This window comes from Emydura macquarii, unplaced genomic scaffold, assembly GCF_026122565.2.
Source record: "Emydura macquarii macquarii isolate MOO-44397 ecotype Brisbane River unplaced genomic scaffold, CSIRO-AGI_Emac_v2 contig_719, whole genome shotgun sequence".
Classification (NCBI taxonomy): Eukaryota; Metazoa; Chordata; order Testudines; family Chelidae; genus Emydura; species Emydura macquarii.
In genome coordinates, this window is record NW_027130856.1 from 16,459,717 (window position 1) to 16,482,182 (window position 22,466).

Below are 22,466 nucleotides of genomic sequence, written 5' to 3' on the forward strand. Positions count from 1 at the left end.
CAAATGTGGTTCTTGGGTCTCCTAAACATGTCAATACGCAAACAGATTATGCTTCCCCCGAGGCACAATCTCCTCTACCAGGAAGCAGGTCGAATTTATTACCCAGAAATACGAAAGCTTCATCTCACATCATGATTAATAAGTGGTTCTGTCCTGATGCATTAGAGTGCTCAGAACAGGTTAGACAGATATTAATAAAGAGCAGAAAATTGACAAGAAAGACTTACCTACAGAAATGGCACAGGTTCCAATCGTGGCGCAAAGGGAGACAAATCGAGGCACCATCTTCTATCTCAATAATTCTTGAATACATATTAGAACTAAAGAAATCAGGTTTATCTATTAGTTCCTTAAAAGTTCATCTATCAGCAATTACTGTCTTCCACGAAAAAATAAACAATATGATCATATTCTCTCACCCAATGGTGAAAAGATTCTTAGTGGGTCTACAGAGTATTTCCAGTTGTTTGTGCACCCACACCATAACGGACATATGCAAAGCTGCCACATGGGCATCAGCACATACTTTTATAAAACATTAAGCTATTGACCAGGCATCTGCCAAGGATGCCTCATTATGCTTAACTGTACTGTCATCTGCACAAAATAATTAACACCGAAGTCCCTCCTCCAATACAGGGCACTGCTCTATAGTCACCTAAAGTGGAGCACCCACAGGGACATCACTTGAAGAAGAAGAAAGGTTTACTCACCTTTTGCAGTAACTGGTGTTCTTTGAGATGTGTGTCCCTGTGGATGCTCCACTATCCTCCCTCCTCCCCTCTACTTCAGAGTTCTAACAGTGGGCTCTGTGGTAGAGAAGGAACTAAGGGGCTCGGGTCATGCATGTGCTACAAGACACGCCAACATCGCTGCAAGACTGCAGCTGCGCCTGTGCAGCCCGAGTGAATACTGCTGAGAAGATCTCCAACAAGGGCGCGGGATGTGACAACACCTAAATTGGAGCACGCACAGGAACGCACATCTCGAAGAACACCTGTCACTGCACAAGGTGAGTAACCCTTTCTTTTCAGAAGGCTGGGAGACAAAGCAAGAGTTTTGTTTTCAAAGGCTGAGTTTATCCTGACAGGGGGGCCATTTGTTTGATTCAATAAAAACATCTGCTCTTTGGTCCCAAACCTGCTGGAGGGCTGGAAGGACTTCAGCCAGCCAGACTCCCCTATGTGTAAAATGGGCAACTTCTGGTACATTTAGTATGTTTTGATCTTTGTTTTGTTTTTTATGTTTTTTCTTTGTATGTTTTTGTGCTTAAATAAATGTAATCTGCTTTGAAAAAGCAGTTTGGGTTACTTGTAGTTATTGGCATTCCCTGGTCATAGCCCTTAGCACAAAGCAAAGTGTAGAGGCTAGATTCTTGGTCAGACCTGATTGAGGGGAATCACAATGAGTGTAAGGGAGCTGCGGCCTAAAACCCCAGTCTGCAGAGAGAAGGGACATAGGTCCCTGCCCTCAGAGATGACGGCTAGAAGTCTGAGACCTGAGAGGGCATTCCTTAGGCAGAACGGGATTCCATTCAAAGTAGATAGGCCACACACAACTTGTGTAGGAAAGTATGTGTCACTCATACGTGTTGCACAGTAAACTGATGCTATCTTTGCTTCTTTCTTACTTTTTTTTTCTACAGGTATTACTGCTTTAACCAATTCTATTAAAACAAAGTCAATATGTTTCATACAGCAGATAAGATATGTGTAGCAGATGTGTACCCTGCAGGAGTCCTTCTTGTCATAGATATTTCATTACACCATCAGCACTAGCATGCACACAGTAGGAGGAAAAATTGTATATCAACCCTCTAAAAAGCTAAAATTCTGCACACCAATGTAATGCTGATTTTAGACCTCCCCCTCTTTACAAAACACAAACAATCCAGTATAACTGTTTGTGTACTGTAGATGGGGCTTTAATTAAAAAGATGTTTAAACCAATTCCCTGAACTGTCAAAGGATTTAATCCATGAATTATGTTTGTTACAGTTGTTAGGTTATTTCAGCAGCACTGCATTTAAGTACTTTTTGTGCATTGCCATAAAGGATGGATGGCAGCTCCTGACAAGTACAAACACAGTCAGCTGAACACAGTTGATAATGATGGATGAATGATGTCTTTGTTTGTTCCTCTTTGTACATAAATTACTGGATGATTGTTTATTTGTAATATGTGCCCAATTACATGTATATCATTCACTAAAATACACAAAGTTTGTACAAATAAAAAAAAGGAGAATCCTTAAAATCCAGGAGAGAGACTGAGAGAAGAGATGAACCATAACCTCGAAGTCATCAAACTCAGGCTTTTTCAGACCCATTCCCTTGAACATCCACTTCCTCAATGAACATAACTGGCAGAAACTCAAGAAGGGTAATAATTGCCTCTGTGCTGTTCACACGCACATCTTCTTCCACAAAAGTAGCCAACCACATTTGACTTTGATCCATCTTGCTTGTGATATAGATAAGACAAGTAGATCAGACTTTGTTGGAGACAACAACGATTTACCAGGCTGTCAACTACCTAGAAACCTTCTGATGAGTGCCACATGAACTCTAAACTTCGCTCAATACATTACATTGATATAGAGTTTATAGGTCAAGGTGACCTGAGAGAACTCTTTGAAATAGAGTAGGTAAAAAAATCCAAAAGTAGTTTTAGAAAAAATTTCAAAATGTTGGTCTGGTTTTTATTTTGAAGTATTTGAAAAAGAACCATTTTTCTTTCTTTTTAAAATTTCACAATATTTTTATTGATATTTTCTTCAAAAACAATAATTAAATTTTGACTTATTGAAAACCCTAAACAAAAATTGTTGCAACCATTTAGACATTAACAGTTTTCGCTGAAGATTTTTTATATGCCAAAAATATAAATAACATGGAAAAAAATTCACAAAAATATGAAAAGACATAAAAGATATGAAATGTTAAGTGGAAAAACAATAAAAAAATTGACAATGTTCACTTTAAAAAAGAAAAGTACTTTTGGAAAGGGCCATTTTTTTATTTAAAAAAAATTCATTTGAAAAATGTCAACATACTGTACTTCTGAATTATTGAATTAATCAAAAAACAAAGGTCCTTATAATGTCCTACCAGGTCACTAATAGAATGGATCACTATTGGAAGGGTGTTTTCCTTTAAAGGCTGAATCCCAGTCCAATCTATCACTCTCTGCAAGTGAAATAGGTCTTCTGATCTAAAAGGAGTAGAGGTTTGCGCTAACTTCAAATTGCAGGAGGTAACAGTCTGACCATTACAAAGGTGTAACCTTCACTCTCTCCATCACCAGCTCTCTATACAGAGTATCAGATTCCCTGGGTGGCTGGCTGAGGCAGGAGCAGATGCAGGCTCAAACAGGGGCTGGCTGGAATGGAAACAGGCACAGGCTAGAACAGAAGCAGGAGCAGGCTGGAACAGAAGCAAAGATAGTCTGTTGAAACTACTGGCACAGGGATTGTTCCCAGCCAAATGGTGATACTGAGTAGTTGGGAGAGACTGCTTCTCTTAGGAGTTTATACGTAATGACTTGGTGTCATCTAGGTGGGACTTCCCCTGTGTATTAGCTGAACCCTGCAGGTAATTGATGACTCATTGCACTTAAACAGGTGCAGGCTCAGAGTTAACTCAGGAATGAGTTACCATCCCATCACACCTCCCTCAAAAGATGCATAACAGATGTCGATGGGCCTGTTGGGGTGTGACCAATGGAATTCCCAAAGTAGGCTTGGTGCATATATGTTGTTGGCAGGCTTCCAGGAATGAACAGCTAGGCCATAGACATCCCAATCAGCGAGGTATATAAGTTTCCCTAGAGAATCTTGGATTCTAGGATCTGCTTCATCAGATATTCTTCCTGCCACTGGACCATGATGGGGGAGGAGGAGGAGGGAGGAAGTGGCTCCATCTGTCCAGGAAAGGAGTTGTCATTGCACTTTTTCAGCAGGGAAGCATGGAACACTGGGTGCACCTTTGTTGTCTTGGATACCAGGAGTTTAGGCAAAGGCCGTTCTGTCTTTGCCACAGTATAGGCAAAGGTCATTCTGTCAGCAACACTCCTTCTCCCAGTTTGTGAGATGTTTGTGCATCATGTTGATTTTCAAAGGCTCTCGCCCTGGGACTGGCTGTGGCTGGAATGGGACAAGACTTGGCTGGGGTAAAACATATACCTTTTTTTTAGTTGATGCTGTTTGAACAGTTGGTTGTCATCGTATATGCATACTTCAGTGTCTGAGTTCAACATCATAGAGGTGAGGGGGGCCTACCCAGGCCAACTCATTTTTTATGTTATCACTTAGATTCTGACAGAAATGATAGATTTGTGCCTCCTTATTTATTCCACATCAGTGACCAAATGTGGAATCTGGGTGGCATATGCCATGGTGGACCAATGACCTTGTTTAAGAAACTGCAAGGCAGCACCAGCGGTATGAGCACGGTGTGGGCCATCAAATATGAGAGAGAAATGGATGAACTCGTCAAAATTGCCAAGGACCAGGTTTGCCTGCTCTAGGAGAGGAAAGGTCTAGTTTAGACCTTCACCGGTCAATAAAATGATAACAAGCCCAACTTTGGCCTGACCAATGGGTTAAATCGCAGGGTACATCAGGAACAACAGATGGCATTGATTGAAGAACCCGCAGAAATTCTGGCAGTTCCCATCTAACGTCTCTGGCAGCTGTACCTTCAGACCTTGTTCTAAAGGTACTGTATCTGGCTGCACTGGGGGGTCCAGAGTGAGCAGAGAGAGTGTTCTCCAAGTGGAGCTGGGAAAGTTGGCTCTGAAGGCACTGAATTAATTCTGACATCTCAGTAGCAGATGTGAGAGGTTTCCATCTCAGCTGCTGGACCAAGCACGTAAAGGAGAGTCTACTCAAATAGTTGCCAGGAGACCAGGTGAGGCAGAAGCAGATGCAGGCTGGAATAGGGTCTGGCTGGAGCAGGAGCAAGGGCAGTCTGCTGAAACTACTGGCAAGGGGAGTGTTCCTGGCCAGTTAGTGATGAGCAGACCGGACAGATTGTTTCCTTTAGGAGCCTATATACCTGCCTTGGGATCACCAGGGTAGGACCTCACCTGTGGATTGGCTGAACCTTGCAAGTAATTGATGACTCATTGAACTTAAAAAAGGCTCAGGCTCAGACGTAACTTAGGGATGAGTCATGATAGCCATGAGACCCTGAGCCAACACAGAAGAATTATCTTCTGTATGGACACTGAAGTCACTTAATATAAATCCGGAGAACATACAATACAAGTAATATGTAGCCCTGCGTTTACCAGGGCCACTTAAAATATACAGCAACATATTCGTAAATTATTACAATGATCAAAAGTTGGATGCTTTCATAATAAAACATATAAAAGGACAAATGGCTGGAGTATGCGTGGGTAGAAGTAGTTGAAAAAAGCAATTGAGCCAGGAAGGGATTGTAATTTTTATTTGGACTCCTACTATTTGCCCGTATCACCTTTATGTTCTACGTTGTTCTTCCCTGACTTTGGTATAGTGGCATGGTATGATGTGGCTGGAGTTAGAAGCAAGTGTCATTCTTTGAGTTGGTCACTGTCATACTGCAAAGTGAGGTTAACCTATTTCTGCTTTTCACTTGTGTCTGTTTTCCAGGATGACTTTCAAATGCAGTACTTTCATCTTGGATATGATGCTTTTTTGAGAGCACCATGCCCACAATAAGGTGTAGTAAAAGAGAAATTGAGCAATTAAGCAAACCATAAAGAGTTCAGATTTGTTTCCGGGCACAGTGGTTTACTGGTTATTTTTCAGTTGTTTCTGCATTACATTGTTTTGATAATCTTGGCAGGGATCTGTCACTCCATGTAGGTATAATTGAAACTTGTTTCCCCTGAGGAATCCCTGCCATTTGGTTGATTTGTTTACTGACATTGACAGAGATCTTAATGGCTTTTAAAACTCAATTTGTGCATCATGGAATATCCTCCAAAAAGGAAAATAAGATTAATGTATTGGTAAAGTGAGGTCCTATTTGCTGTGCTTTGGATGTGTCATATAATCTCTAACTGAGCAAGTCACTGTAGATTCAGAAATTGTATGAAGACCCTATGCAATCTATATCTTCAGTTTGTTATTGTTTTTTATGTTTGACTACAGACTCTCTAAAAGAGAGAGCATAAAGAGCTGTTTGTAGCCTCCAGAGCTGTTTGACAACCTTTTCCATTGTGTTTTATTTGTCTTCAGGTCAAGCTAAATTGAGGCTGATCTAATATAGATGTAAATAGTGAAGGAGAGGTCTTCAGTATTATAGCATTTAACTGTACCAAACACTATAGTAGTTACTATTTATTATTACAAAACATCTAAAGCCATAAATTCATGCTGTGCTTTACAAACATGGGCCCCACTTCAGCAACGGTATTTAAATATTTGCCTAGCTTTAAGCATATGAATAGTCTTTTTGAAGTCAATGGGACTACCCACAAGATCTGGGCAGGAAATGATCTTCCTATCTATTGAACATTTTCAAGATTTCAAAATCTTCCCATTCTGCATTGGGACGAAACTGAGATTTAAAAAAAAAGGTTTTGTGAAAAAACCATAAGGTGCGCCCAGAATAGCTCAACGGTTAGGGCACTCACCTGGAAGTGGGTGACCCAGGTTTGAGTCCCTGCTTTGCCTGTTTTCAGACAAAGGGATTAAACCTGGGTCTCCCCCATCCAGCAACAAACTCCACTACTAGCATGCTTAAGTACCTTGCTGAATTGGGGTTATGGACATAAAGACAGATTTTGTGCTCTGACAAGCATAAAAACAAATGACAAGACACTGGAGAGTGAGGGAATTATTAATGAAGAGAAGAAAAGAGGCATTTCTTGAAATGTTGATTCAAAGACGAAAAGTTTAACTCTGCTATTTTTAATATCCCAAAAGATATGGGCTCAGTACTTCAAGAGACTGTCCACACAGATTCTGCTCTTCGTGCACATGAGCATAAGTCAACATTATTTTCAACAGCAGTGTCTGTTGAGGACAATGCCTGTGCTCTCAGTGCCTTCTTGCTCCCTATAGCAGCAGGCATAAAGGGCAGAGCAGCCACAGTTTCACTCAGTTCCTTCTTACCTCACCCATGGCTGCAAGGTGGCCCTTGTAGCCTAATTATTTTTTAACCACATTCCACAGCAAGAGAAATGATGTTGGACATTGTGAGAGCATTATCCTCTTATTTGGATAGGACGAGTCCGTTCAGGTGTACACTTGGACCCTTTGTGACATTTGCTGAAAGGGCTAAGGGGCAGCCTATGTCTTCACAGAGACTAAGTGGATCTTGGACCGTATCAGAACTTGCTGTGTTTTGACTAAAAAAGCGCAATCTGGACAGATCAGAGTTCATTCCACCAGAGTTCAGATGGCTGGCCTGCACAGCTTGCTTGGGTAGCATCTCCATAGCAGAGATATGTAGAACAGCAAAGTGAAGTTTTATCCAGACCTTACAACTAGTTTAGGTAGATATCCTACAATCACTTTTCAAGTTGACCTCTGCTCACCAGCCTCCTAGCACTGGGTTAATGGCTTGTTAGTCACCAAGAGTAGAAAATATGTGGACAATCACTCGAAGAAGAAAGAACGATTATTTACCTTGCAGTAACTGTGGTTCTTTCACATGGATTTTCCACAAAGATTCTGAATCCTGCCTTTCATCCCCACTGATTGGAGTCCATCCCAATGTGCAAAAAGAATAGCAAATATGGTAGGTGCCCAGCTTGGCTTAACAAAGAAGTCTTTGGTGAGCTTAAACACAAAAAAGAAGCTTACAAGGAGTGGAAGCTTGGTCAGATGACTAGGGGGGATTATAAAAAATACTGCTTGAACATGCAGGAACGAAATGAGGAAGGCCAAATGGAGTTGCAGCTAGCAAGGGATGTGAAAGGGAACAAAAAGGGTTTCTACAGATATGTTACCAGCGAGGAAGATGAGGGAAAGTGAGTGCCCCTTAAAGAATGGGGTAGGCAACCTAGTGACAGAGGATGTGGAGAAACCTGAGGTACTCAATGCCTTTTTTGCCTCTGTCTTCACAGACAAGGTCAGTTCCCAGACTACTGCACTGGGAAGCACAGAATGGGGAGGAGGTGAACATCCTGCAGTGCTGAAGGAACAGGTTCAGGACTATTTAGAAAGACTGGACATACACAAGTCCATGGGGCCAGATGCAATGCATCCGAGGGTGCTGAGGGAGTTGGCTGATGTGATTTCAGAGCCATTGGCTATTATCTTTGAAAGCTCGTGGCAATTGGGGGAGGTCCCTGATGATTAGAAAAAGGCAAATATAGTGCCCATCTTCAAAAAAGGGAAGAAAGAGGATCCAGGGAGCTACAGACCCGTTAGCCTCACCTCAATCCCTGGAAAAATCATGGAGCAGGTCCTCATGGAATCCGTTTTAAGGCACTTGGAAGAGAGGAAGGTGATCAGGAGCAGTCAACATGGATTCACCAGGGGCAAGTCATGCCTGACCAACCTGATTGCCTTCTATGAAGAGGTGATTGGCTCTGTGGATGTGGGGAAAACAGTAGACATGATATACCTTGACCTTAGCAAAGCTTTCGATACAGTCTCCCACAGTATTCTTATCAGCAAGTTAAAGAAGTATGGGTTGGATGAATGGCCTATAAAATGGATAGAGAGCTGGCTAGATCATTGGGCTCAATGGGTAACGATCAATGGCTCCATGTCTAGCTGGCAGCCGGTCACAAGCAGAGTGCCCCAGGGGTCGGTCCTGGGGCTGGTTTTGTTCAACATCTTCATTAATGATTTGGAGGATGGGGTAGATTGCACCCTCAGCAAGTTTGCAGATGACGCTAAGTTAGGAAGAGTGGTAGATACCTTGGAAGGTAGGGATAGGATACAGAGTGACCTAGACAAATTAGAGGATTGGGCTAAAAGAAATCTGATGAGGTTCAACAAAGACAAGTGGTGAGTCCTGCACTTAGGACGGAAGAATCCCATACACAGCTACAGACTGGGGACTGATGAGCTAGGCAGCAGTTCCGCAGAAAAGAATCTGTGGGTTACAGTGGATAAGAAGCTGGCTATGAGTCAGCAGTGTGCCCTGGTTGCCAAGAAGGCTAATAGCATATTAGGCTGCATTAGTAGGAGCCTTGCCATCAGATAGATGGAAGTGATTATTCCCCTCTATTCGTTATTGGTGAAGCCACATTTGGAGTATTGTGTCCAGTTTTGGGCCCCCCATTACAAAAAGGATGTGGACAAGTTGGAGAGAGTCCAGCAGAGGGCAACAAAAATCATTAGGGGGCTGGAGCACAAGACTTATGAGGAGAGGCTGAAGGAACTAGGCTTGTTTATTCTGCAAAAGAGAAGAATGAGGGGGGATTTGATAGCAGCCTTTACCTGAAAGGAGGTTCCAGGGAGGATTAAGTGAGGCTGTTCTCAATGGTAGTAGATGACAGAACAAGGAGCAATGGTCTCAAGTTGCAGTGGGGGAGGTCTAGGTTAGATATTAAGAAGAAGTTTTTCACTAGGAGGATGGTGAAGCACTGGAATGGGTTACCTAGGGAGGTGGTGGAATCTCCATCTTTAGAGGTTTTTAAGATGAGGCTTGACAAAGCCCTGGCTGGGATGATTTAGCTGAGGTTAGACCTGCTTTGAGCAGGGGTTTGGACTAGATGACCTCTTGAGGTCCCTTCCAACTCTAATATTCTATGATTCTGTGATTCTTATTGGGCAAAGGAATTGAGTGCAGGTTGTGGATGCTATGCCCTTTATGCTCTCATCTATGGGAAGTGAGATGGAACTCTGCGCCTCCACTGACACTGCTCCCTTGCATGCATTGTGCACATGTGCACTAACCATTCTTTCCTGCTTTGGGTGAAGATTTAGAAAGACTTTTATTTTAGCAGAGTGAGCTAGTACCTCCCTAATTATTATTCTTTGAAATATATTCTTATCATTCAGGCATCCGGAGTTTGCCATGATTAGTGTAATCACAAAGAGATGCGTTTTGAGAATTTTGCAAGTTGTCTGTCAGTTTGCACTTACGTAACAGATCCATACTGAGGTTGACCTCAGATCAGAACTGTAGCATAATATCATCTTGCCTTTGTTACTGTATCCCTCTTCGGCAGAGCTTACATTATTTATATTGCCTCTTTTATCCAAGGATTATATCATGCTTTATAACAGTGACTAAACAGTGCTATCCTCAGTTTTACTGCTGGCAAAATTGAGGCAGAGAGAGGCTATGGACTTGCCCAAAGTCACAGAGTGAGCCAGTAGTAAAGTCAGGGAAAGAACCCATCTTGTCTTATTCCCACTTGCGTGCTCTAATTGCCCATTTAAATAGCACAAATCTTGATGATACTTATTTAACTGATCTTTCTATTCCATTACAGTGCCAAGAACAAGGATTTTGGCCACTGGTGGAGCATCTTATAATAAAGAAATCTTACAGGTAAGTGCAGAGTACTGAATTTATTAAGAAAATTTCATTGCACTGGATATTAACAGCTTTAGCAGTAGAGTTTTATCTTGGTGTACTGAGTCTACAGTCTCTATAGCTGCACATAAGAGTGAGAATATGCCTTCAAATATTTGAGTTTTTAAGATATATTTTTCAAATTTTGAGATATTGTGTGGAAAGTGTTAGCAAAATGATGATAATTTGTCCCCATGTTTTACAGGTTAATCCAATGTTAATTTCAAATTGAGCTCTCTGAATAATATTTACAGTTGACTAATTTTGTGAAAGTATCTTAAATGCTGACGACCTCCAAGTCTATTAACTGATGTCACATAATTTCAGCAACAAAACCAAAGAGTTGTTGGTAAGAGTTCATTTAAGGTGTGATTTTAAAAAATGTTCAACTTTGGACCATTAATTTCAATGAGAGCAGAGGTAGGCCAATGTTGAACACTTTTGAAAATCTCAACTGTAATGTTTTTGGGAGTCCTGGAGGCTCCCGCACAGGACAGATACAGCATAGGCAGTGGCAGTACAATCTACTGCAGACTGCCCAACCAATGCACCTCAATCCCATTGTGAAGGGACCACCTCTAGGTGATGAGAAAGTAGTTTAATCTCCATGGCCCAGGTAGTCTTCAATCTCTCTCCTGAAATTGATAATTAGTGCCAGCGGTGGTGGTTGTATTTATGATTTGGACAAATGTCCAGTAGGAACTCGGCTGAGATTGCTCATTTATTTCACACCTACCACAGAACAGCCTTGAGACTACAAAGGGTCTTTGTGACAAAATGACTCACCAGCCAATATGCTGCCTTGCAGCTGGGTGCAGCAGCATTAGGGTTTTCCTCACGGTAGTCTCAGTAACACATCATTGACGTCTGCTGTGTGCCCCCTTTGTCTTGTGACTCAGTCCTCTGGCCAGGCCACGGTTTAGTCTCATCCCCTTCAAGGTAAGTAAGAGTCCTGTCCAAATACTGTCTGGTAGCCTTGTGCCAGAGCTCCAGCCTGATTCAAGGCCCACTAGCTCTTATGACCCTTGTCTGGGGCATTCACCAGTCCTTTTGCTGGTGGCCTGTAGGGGAACCCAGTGCATCCCTCTATCATGGGTTTCAGCCCAGGGCCTCTGTAGCAGGCTATTAAGATCTACTTCGCCAGACCTCGTGCTTCTTCCCTAGGCTTCTTTTGATAGCAGTCTGGCCTTCTTCTTCTAGGCCTTCTTCTGTTGTCAGAGGATGTTGTGATAGGTTACATAGCACAGTTAGTAGTTCTGCAATTTCATGTTTGAGTTCCATCAAAACTCTTGGGTGGATACCATCTGGTCCTGGTGACTTATTACTGTTTAATTTATCAATTTGTTCCAAAACCTCCTCTACTGTCACTTCAATCTGGGACAATTCCTCAGATTTGTCACCTAAAAAGAATGTCTCAGGCATGGGAATCTCCCTCACGTCCTCTGTAGTGAAGACCGATATGAAGAATTCATTTAGCTTCTCTGTAGTGGCCTTGCTGTGTTCTTTGAGTGCCCTTTTAGTGCCTCAATGTCCAGTGGTCCCAGTGATTCTTTGGCAGGCTTCCTGTTTCTGATATATTAAATTTTTTTGCTATTAGCTTTGAGTCTTTTGCTAGTTTGTCTTCAAATTCTTTTTTGGCTTGCCTAATTATATTTTTACACTTGATTTGCCAGAGTTTATGCTCCTTTCTGTATTCTTGTTTTAAAATAAAGACCTTAATATTTGTAGTAGGGAGTTTTTCCTTTTACATCTCTCGCTGTTGATGAATGACTGCAAGAAACACGTCGTGAAATATTTGTTCTTTATTTTTGACATTGAAAATGCCTATCAGTTACTTTTGAAGTCACTCAGGAGGAAGAAATCACACATTCCAAATGGTTTATTATATATGAATTTATGAATAAGCTTATATTCGATCACTAAGCCACTGAAAGGAAGGATGTCTTAATCAATTTTTCATTTATCTCCTAAAATAGAGTTTCATATAATGCTTGACACGGGTGAATGGTAGAGATGCTTACTTCACAATGCTACCTGAAGGAGCACAGCACTGGCTTAGTTTAGACTGAGAGTAAAACAAATTTATTAACAAAAGAAGATAGGATTTTAAGTGAGTTCAAGTAAAGGATATATAAATAAAGGATACATAAATAAAGGATAGATAAATAAATAAAAGTGAAAAACACTTTCTAGTGGCTAGGACTTAACACAACAAGCTACAGCCTTTGTTGAAGATAGTTTCCTTACCAATCTACCTTCCAGCAAGATGGCTGACCACCACTCAGGTCAGATCTTCCACAAAGTCCAAAGTGCTTGGTTCCTTTCTCTTCTTAGATGAAAAAAACTTGTGGTTCTTTGCCCCTCTCTTTTATAGTCCAATGAACCTTTGCAATGGATTCTTCTGAAGGTTATCCAGCAAAGCAAAGTTATTTCAAGCTGTGAGGAAGGCAACATGGAGTCTCGTGGTAAAGGAAGTTGCATGCTGGTTTCTTCCTTCGCTGGTTTTTGCTAAAATGCAAATTAATCTGTTTCCTGCAATCTCCTCTCTTTGCTGTGATGCTGAGTGGTAATCTCCTCTCCTTGTTGCCGTGATAGTTCTGTTGACCTTTTATGTAAATTGCATTCCCGTTGTCTCTTAATGTACTTGGAAGTACCTTCAAGGTGGCAGAACCACATTCATTTGTTTAGGGTGGGGTAACTTCAGGCCTTCCCCGGAGACACACTTTAAGAACATAATTTGTAGTATGTTTGGAATTTGTCCCCTGTGCATGCACTATGCAATAATATTAATGATCAGTATGTTGTTAGCTTACTATTGATTTCGTACATGATACGTTTTTAGATATAGGTTATAACATTAGTGAGTTGGGGTACACTGAACTGGTCAGTCCAGCTGAAACTCAGTACCATACATCACTGAATCTCCCGCCCTCTTGCATTGGGATTCTGTTAGGGTCATATGGACTCCTACACCACCCTCCCTGCAGATCCTAGAACTAGGGCTATGTTGGGGGCAGAGGGGAGGAGTGCATTGGGCCTCCAGGCTGCTCTGACATTTGCCATGTCTGAGCAGAGAATTGGGGAGTTGCAGTTGACTCCCTTATTTCTCCCCTCCTTCCTTCTACTTTGCTGAGCATAAACTTGGTGAAGCAGAGAATCTAGCCCACCATTTCCTGCTTCAGGAGTGAACATCTCTGCCCCTTGTGCTGATTCTGAGAACTTGATGGAGAGATAATGACTGCATACAGAACCCTCTAAGTGTCTAATAAAGGAGTGACAACACTGTAAGAAATTTACCTTTATTTTCTGGCCCATGTCACCTGACCTCGATCACGTTTGCCAAAGGTTAGTACTGTCCCACATTGATCCCAGAGGTCATTGTTACAAAGCCTGGACAAACATCTGGCTATCAAGTGCAGGAACCATTTGCTTGCCTTAGCAATTATAAGGAATTACTTATTGCTCTGTGTTTCACAGTCATTTGTAACAGATGCTTTTATGCTTTCCAGGTCCTGTCTGATGTGTTTAACGCACCAGTATATACTATTGACACCGCCAACTCTGCTTGTTTAGGATGTGCTTACAGAGCAATTCATGGTAAGGATGTAAAGTCCTCTTAGCAACCTGAATGTTTAATTTTCATGCACCGAACATCCATGGTTAAAGTTACTGAAAATAAGTGAAGAGAGAATAAAACATAGTGGACCTGATCCAAACCCCACTGAAGTCAAAGAGAGTATTTCCACTGACATTAGTGGGTTTTGGATCATGCCCGGTAAGAATAAAGGTGAATTTCTAGGGCTTCACTCACTCTCACTTCTGGCAGCAGGATTTAGGCTGGGGCTTCCAGTGTCAGATTGTCTGCCTAGAGGGGAGTGTAGGGCACAGCAGCACAAAACGCCTCCAATTTCCTCTCAGGCAGCAGAGGGGCCTGGAGAGATGGCAGGTACAGCTCTGGAAATGGTTGAGGTCTGCTGGGAAAGGGTATGCAGCTTAGATGCACTGATCCTTCACCAACAGATACCCAGTTGTTAATTAAAGCTCCCCTCTCCTGACTGAACCCACAAAGGAAGGGGGGAGAGATTGGAGAAAACCAGCCCAGTGATAATACTGCCAAAATGGATGACATTAAAATAAATCTTCTGTGTAAATCTTGGCGTTTTTAAATGACAAACCATCTATCAGTGTATACAAGCTGTGCTGTGCTCCATATTCAAGCTGTGTACGTTTCATGTGGTGAATGCATAAATATCTCGCTCAGCCATTTCATTTTCTGCAGTACGTCATCAGTTGTAATGCAACAGCCAAAATCCCAGAATTAAAGGTGTCAATTAATTTGTGTACTGATGCAAAAACTTCTATGCTAATGACAGGTTCTCAGAGGTTTAATGATGTTGAATCCCAGAAAAGTCTTTCTTCAGGTATTTTGGAATGCTTTAATAGACGATGGCATAGTTTCCTGAGTATTTTACTGTTAAACAAATTCAAAACTATGGGCCAAGTCCTAAAGTACTTACTCAGGCAAAATTCCCAGGGTCCTCAGTGGGAGTTTTGTCTGATTGAAAACTTCAAGATTAGATACTTTAGCAATGGATAGTCTGTGTCCAGCTTCATGTAGGGTCATAACATTGAGACAGAAGCATGGTGAAGACAACACAGATCATCACAAAATGATCCAGGTTTCATTTTCAGAAGCAAATTCTGCCTTCAGGTACATAATACACCCACATTGACTGCACTCATGCAGCAGAGAACCTGAGTCAGCAATTTTAAAACACAAAATATGCTTCCACCCCTTTGTTTCCAAAGAAGATGCAATGGTGCCATCAGCAGAGCATTTAGGAGAGGGGAAATAGCAGCACCAGTCTAACAGTAGGAATGAAGCAAGCTGAGGACGTTTTTACACATTAGGAACCAAATCCTTCCTCAGTTTTGCTCAGAATGTGCCTTATACTACAGTCATCTTGAACTTTTCCAATATATGCTAGAGGCAGATTCTCTGCCCTTGAATAGAACTTGAGGTGCACAGCCTCCATTAAGATTTATGCAGCTATTTCATATGGTCAGAAGAGGGGGATTCCCTGTGTCGGTGCAGTACTTGAAATCTTTGCTTAGGTACACTATTGCCCAAACCCCTGAGGCTTGCTGTGTGTTTTTCAGTGGCGTTTTTGATTGATGCCATTCAGCTGGCTCACTCCTCTGGCTGAGCAGAGGAATTGTGTAAAAATGAAGACTTGCTAATATAAATGAGATATTGATGACAAGGGCCCTTTAACAACATTATAATTTATATCTACAAATACAGTATTCCATGGTTAGTCCAGGTTGTTTGCCAGGAATAACAAAGAATATCTGAAACGCTGTAGCTTACTCTGCAAGGGAGAATACTGTAGTAATGGGATTCCCTCTGATTGTTCAGCTGCCTCATACATCATCAGAGTTTAATGACTAGTTGTAGTACACATTTTCTTGATATTGTTTTCACATCTCATCTCTCCCTTTCTAGCTGTGCTTTTTATTTTGGTTACACTTTGTCCTTGGATCCCTGGCTTTTGCATATTTTCACTGCCGTTTACTGTATTATTGGTATCCAAAAATGATTACTGACATTGTTGAAACTGCATCTCTGCTGCTAGCCCACTGAAGGATACAAATTGAATGATTGACAAAAACTCAATCTCAGAGTCCCCACTTTCCAGATTAGTGCACTGGAATGTAAGACCTTTGCCATTTATCCTTCACTTTTGAATGTTGACCTGACGAGGGAGGATCAATATAATGTATTAATTTGCCAGTGAGTCAAGGCACATCCCTCATCTTGTTTTTATACATTGATCACGATTCTGATTCTCTCTGCAGGGCTTGTGGCAGAAACAAGTGTGTCCTTGGTGGATGTAGTGAAATTAGCACCAGAACCTAGATTAGTTGTTACACCAACTCCTGGGGCGGATCAGGTGAGCAATCTTTGGAATTGCATCATTTTTATTTTTATTTCATTTTATTTTATGTATGTTTTTAAAATGTTTATTTTTTCCAATAAAATGGATGAAGTTGGAATTTGGGAGGCACTAGGACTGATGCTGCTGTCGGCCTGGCCACCGGCACAGTGTCAAATGCCACTGCAGTGGCCTGTATAGAGTCCCTGCACGTTCCAGTCATGCCAGGGCCGCCAGTCCAGAAGGTCTTCTCCACTATATTGGAGTCAAGACGCCCCTTCCACCATCCCCCTCAGAATGATGATTGATCTCCGGTGCAGAGCACAGTATTGAACTGTGGGACTTCTCCTCCTTCCCCTCCTCAGGCCTCTTCGGGGCCAAGGGAGAGGTACCAGGACCTGTGTCTGCACAGACTACTACTTCCTCCTCGCCCGATGAGGCAGTGGTGGGAACAATCCTGATGCCCACCCAGGACAATTATAGGTGAGCCAGGAGCTCCTCCAGAGGGGAGCTCAGAACCTGGGTATCCAAGTGGAGGAGATCTCTGAATCCTCATACACTCTAGTCAACTTGTTGATGGCCTCGGAGCCATCGCGGGTGGCGCTGCCTTTGAATGATGCCATCATCGAACCCATAAAAACCTTATAGCAGATTCCTGCATCCCTTGAGCCTACTGCTAAGAGGATGGAGAGGAAGTACTTTGTTCCTCCCAAAGGGTATGAATTTTTATATACACACCCTCTATTGGGTTCACTGGTGGTTTCAGCAGCAAATGAGAGGGAAAGGCAGGGACAACAGGGGCCGACTTTGAAGGCTAAGGTTGCCAAAAAGCTCTATTCCAAAGGCAGCCTCCAGCTCAGAATCGCCAGCCACCAGGCGCTTCTGGACTGTTATGACTTTAACTCCTGAAGTGGAATGGAGAAGTTCAGGGAACTGTTCCCATAGGATTCTAGGAATGAGTTTTTGGTCCTGGTGGAGGCGGGGAAAGCAGTGGCCAAGACATCCCTCCAAGCAGCTCTGGATGAGGCAGACTGCTTCTTGCTCCATGGCTTTTGCAGTGGTCATGAGGTGAAACGCATGGCTCCAATGTTCGGGTCTGCCATGTGAAGTCCAGCAGACTGTCCAGGACCTTCCTTTGAAGGCAAATCGCTCTTGTCAGAGCAAACTGACTCAAAACTTTATAGCTTAAAAGACTCAAGGGCCACACTCAAATCTTTGGGACTGCGTATGTCAGCCCCCACTAGGAAGCACTACAAGCCCCAGCTGCTGGGCCGCTTCTACCCACTGCAGCAGTGGCAGGATTATGACAGGAGAAGGAACAGAGGTTTCAGAAGGATGCCTCTTTCTCACTTCTCATCTGCCCAGCATCTGCCCCCACCGAGACTCTCGGTAGGGTCTAAGCAGGACTTCAGAGGGTATGCCCGAGGACGGCGTACCAGGACAGCATCTGGATCCACCCTCCCCAGTTTTTGTACATTAGTTGTCCCATTTCTATCAGGCATGGGCCCATATCACTTCAGACCTCTGGGAGCTACACATGATAGGACTGGGATACATCCTGCAATTCAGTTATTTCCCTCCTTCCACCTTCCCCCTTCAGGAACCCTTCTCATGTGAGACTTCTAGTCCAGGATATGCGAATGTTCCTGCAAGTGGGAGTGATAGAGGAGGAAAATGTAAAGCTAATACAGTCAACCTTCCAAGACCTGGGGCTGTTGATAAACATGCAGAAATCCACACTTTCCCCAGTTCAAAGGGTAGAATTCATTGGCATGGTCCTCAATTCGACCCAGGCCAGAGCCTTCCTCCTGGATAATCGGTTCACGGTTCTAGGGGCACTCAGAGAGAGCTTGAGGAGTCACCCCATCACCACAGCAAGAAACTGCTTAAAGCTCCTGGGGCATATGGCATCATTCATTTATGTGGTTCAGCATGCAAGACTGCGACTCAGACCTCTCCAGTCTTGTCTGGCATCTGTATATATTTTGGGTTTACACCATCTGGACAAGCTGGTCTCACTTCCCCTGTCAGCAATCAGCACCCTCTTTCAGTGCTGGACCCAGGATTAGTATGTACAGGAGTTCCATTCTCATTATCACAGCCCTTGATGTCTCTCATCACAGATGTGTCAGTGATGGGGGCTCACTTGGGGTCCCTCAAAACTCAAGGCCTATGGTCTCTGGAGGAGCTCTTGTTACACATCAATGTGAGGTCGGTGCATGTAGCCTGCCAGACATTCCTTCCATCTGGATGGCAACTGTGGATCAGATATCACAACAGCAATGTTTTACATAAATAAGCAGGGGGGAATAAGCTCCTCTCCCCTATGCCAGGAGGCTATTCATCTTTGGGAATTGTGTATAGCCCATTTGATTAATCTCAAAGCCTCTTTCCTCTTTGCAAAATGAGTTAGTGAATCATCTCAGCAGATCCTTTTTAAATCATCACAAGTGGTCCCTTCACCTGGACATCATGAACACTGTCTTCCAGAAGAGGTGGACTCCCTGGGTAGACCTGTTTGTGACAAGGTACAACAGAAAGTGCCTCCAGTTCTACTCCTTTCTCCTTCCTTGGAAGGACCAGCTCTTCTCGCATTCTGTCCAACCCCACTCATACATACGGAGTTCTGCTGAAGGTAAAGAGGGACACGACACGTCTGATCATGGTAGCCCAGGCTTGGCCACACCAGCACTGGTTCATCACTCTCCCAGATCTCTCAGTGGACACACTGATCAGCCTGCCACTGTTTCTGGACTTGATCTTTCAAGATCATGGCTGCTTACATAACCTGAACCTCGAATCTTTCCACCTACAGCATGGAAGCTCCATGGCTGAAACCAGTGGAACTGGCTTGCTCCGGGCCCGTTCGCGAGGTGCTTTTAGTGAGCAGAAAGCCATCTCCTAGAGCTACCTACCTGGCAAAGTGGAAGAGATTTTCAATCTAGTCAGCACAAAAGGACGTTTCATGTACCGAATCATCACTGCCCTTTATTCTAGACTATCTACTCTATTTAAAGCAACAGTGCTTAGTGCTGTTATCCACAAGAGTCCACCTACCTGCAATCTCAGACTTTCACCCGGGGTGAGTGGCCAGTCGGTCTTCTCAAGCTCCATCTGTGGCCGTTTCCTTAAGGGGCTGGAACAACTTTACCTCCTTGGGACCTCAATCTGGTACTGGCAAGGCTAACAGGATTCCTATTCGAACCAATAGCAACGAGGTCTCTGCTCTATCTGTTCTGTAGGTAGCCTTCTTAGTCGCCATCACATCAGCTTGAAGGGTCTCAGAGATCAGAGCTTTCACCTCTGAACCACTGTATACTGTCTTTTTTAAGGACAAGGTACAGCTGTGTCCACACCCATCCTTCCTGCAAAAGGTGTTCTCGCAATTTCATAGTAATCAAGACATTTTTCTACCGGTCTTTTATCCTAAGCCACATGCTAACAGGGAGGAACAGAGGCTCCACTCACTGGATGTGAGCCGTGTACTAGCCTTCTACATGGAAAAAACTAAACCCTTTAGGAAGTCCACCCAGCTGTTCCTAGCCATTGCAGACAGGATAAAAGGCTGCCCAGTCTCAGCCCAGCGAATCTCATCATGAATCACTTCCTGTATCTGCACATGTTATGACCTAGCAAAGGTCCCACTCCTTGGTTGACGGCCCATTCTACAAGGACTCAGGCATCATCAGTGGCATTTGTGGCACAAGTTCCAATTCAGGATATCTGTGGAGTGGTGACATGGTCATCAGTCCACACATTCGCATCATACTTCACCATCACCCAGCAAGCTAGAAACGATGCAGGCTTTGGCTGAGGGGTACTACAATCAGCATGCCAATCAACTCCGAATCTTCCACCTACACAACTACTTGGGCATCACCTACATTGGAAAGGCCACGAGCAAGGACTTGAAGAAGAAAAAATGGTTATTGACCTTCTGTAATTGTTGTTCTTTGAGATATGTTGCTCATGTCCATTCCACGCCCCCCGCCTTCCCTTCTGTTGGAGTTAGCCAGCAAGAAGGAACTGAAGGGGTGGCAGGTTGGTGGGGCCCTGCGTACTGGCACTATGAGGGTGCAACTCCAGGGAGCACCAGAGCCAACCCAATGGATACCACTGAGGGAAAACTTCCAGCGGCCATGGTTGGGCAAGCACACACCTACATCGGAATGGACATGAGCAGCACATCTCGAAGAACAACAGTTATGGAAGGTCAGTAACCATGGGGTTTTTTTGTGGAGCCACATGGCTAAGCAGCCAGTTAGGCAACAGAGCCACATAACTCAAGTAAACCAAGGAAAAAAAATTTCTTAGGACTTTCAGTTTCCCATTAAAGGCAATTTTTCCCCATGTGGAGTTCCAGAAGGCTTTAGCTCTATTACAACTTTTTATATATAACTTAATGTCATGTAATAAATGAACAGTATAATACAGCAAGAATACTATACAATAGTAAATTTGTTGTACCTATCTAGGAACTAAATACCTTCTACCTCCACTAACTTCAACTATGTACAGATTTTGTCTACATTAATTTAGTCTGATGGAATGTTGCATAAGCAGTAGGGTCCCGCAGGGATCAGTTCTGGGTCAGTTCAGGGATCAGTTCTGGGGCTTGTTCTGTTCAATATCTTCATCAATAATTTAGATAATGGCATAGAGAATATACTTATAAAGTTTGTGGATGATACCAAGTTGTGGGTAGTTGCAAGTGCTTTGGAGGATAGGATTAAAATTCAAAATGACATGGACAAACTGGAGAAATAGGCTGAGGTAAATAGGATGAAATTCAATAAGGATAAATGCAAAGTACTTCACTTAGGAAGGAACAATCAGCTGCACACATACAAAATGGGAAATGATGCCTAGGAAGGAGTATTACCCAAAGGAACTTGGGGTTAATAGTGGATCACAAGCTAAATATAAGTCAACAGTGTAACACTGTTGCAAAAAAGCAAACATTGTTCTGGGATGTATTAGGAGGAGTGTTTTAAGCAAGACACAAGAAGCAATTCTTCCACTCTACTCTGCCCTGATTAAGCCTCGACTGTAATATTGTATCCAGTTCTGGATTCCACACTTCAGGAAACTGAGGGGGGACATAACCATTTTTAAGTACATAAAAAGTTGTTACAAGGAGGAGGGATTAAAATTGTTCTCTTTAACCTCTGAGGATAGGACAAGAAGCAGTCGGCTTAACTTGCAGCACCGGCAGTTTAGGTTGGACATTAGGAAAATCTTCCTAACTGTCAGGGTGGTTAGGCACTGGAATTATTGCCTAGGGAAGTTGTGGAATCTCCATCATTGGAGATTTTTAAGAGCAGATTAGACAAACACGTGTCAGGGACTGTCTAGATAATGCTTAGTCCTACCGTGAGATCAGGGGACTGTACTAGGTAACCTCTTCATGTCCCTTCCAGTCCCATGATTCTATAAGTGGGATGCGCACAGTAACTGCAGACATGAAGGCTTTAAAGCTTTTATTTGAACTCTTGGAAACTACCAAAATTACTGGCTTCCAGCTAAAAGGGTAGTGGAGCAACAGTAATAATGGAAATGATTATGCTACATAGTGGCATAGTACCTACCAGCATATTATTTAATTATTAACAGAACTCGAAAATCTTAGTGATCAAACACAAGTTCTCTTCAGAATATTAATCCAGTCAATAATTTAAAAATCAGATGATCCGATCTCATTTGCTCAACTTTGTGATACCTGTTTCCCCTTGTTTTAAAAGATATATAACAATAAAGAGCTGTGTTCTGATTTTTATAATGAAAGCTGCCAGGAGATATGGGAGGACTGAAGAAACACTCCACCTCAGCAGCAGTCCCCAGTGACATCTGATGCAGCCACAATGTCTCTGGCAGGTGTGGGACAAGATACCAGTGAGAGATGTGACACCCTTTAAAAGTGTGTAATGTTTGCTTCCTGTGTAAAATTTGTCTCTGCTGGCTTGTGTGGATTGAGCTGGACCCCCAGGTTCACTTCTTTTGGGCTGTCTAGTGCTCTTCTGGTTGCTGCTTGCAAAAGTGTACAAGGGAGGGTGAG

The 22,466-nt window shown here is 42.9% G+C and overlaps 1 protein-coding gene across 2 annotated transcripts in view; it reads left to right on the plus strand.

Annotated features, from left to right (window-relative positions):
* XYLB (xylulokinase) overlaps positions 1–22,466 on the plus strand; it is a 159,694-nt gene that overhangs the window by 115,951 nt on the left and 21,277 nt on the right. For both annotated transcript variants that reach the window (XM_067542761.1, XM_067542762.1), the window contains 3 exons: positions 10,393–10,451; positions 13,985–14,072; positions 16,335–16,429. In XM_067542761.1, coding sequence (XP_067398862.1) covers positions 10,393–10,451; positions 13,985–14,072; positions 16,335–16,429 — 242 coding nt within the window. The remainder of the gene's footprint in view (positions 1–10,392; positions 10,452–13,984; positions 14,073–16,334; positions 16,430–22,466) is intronic.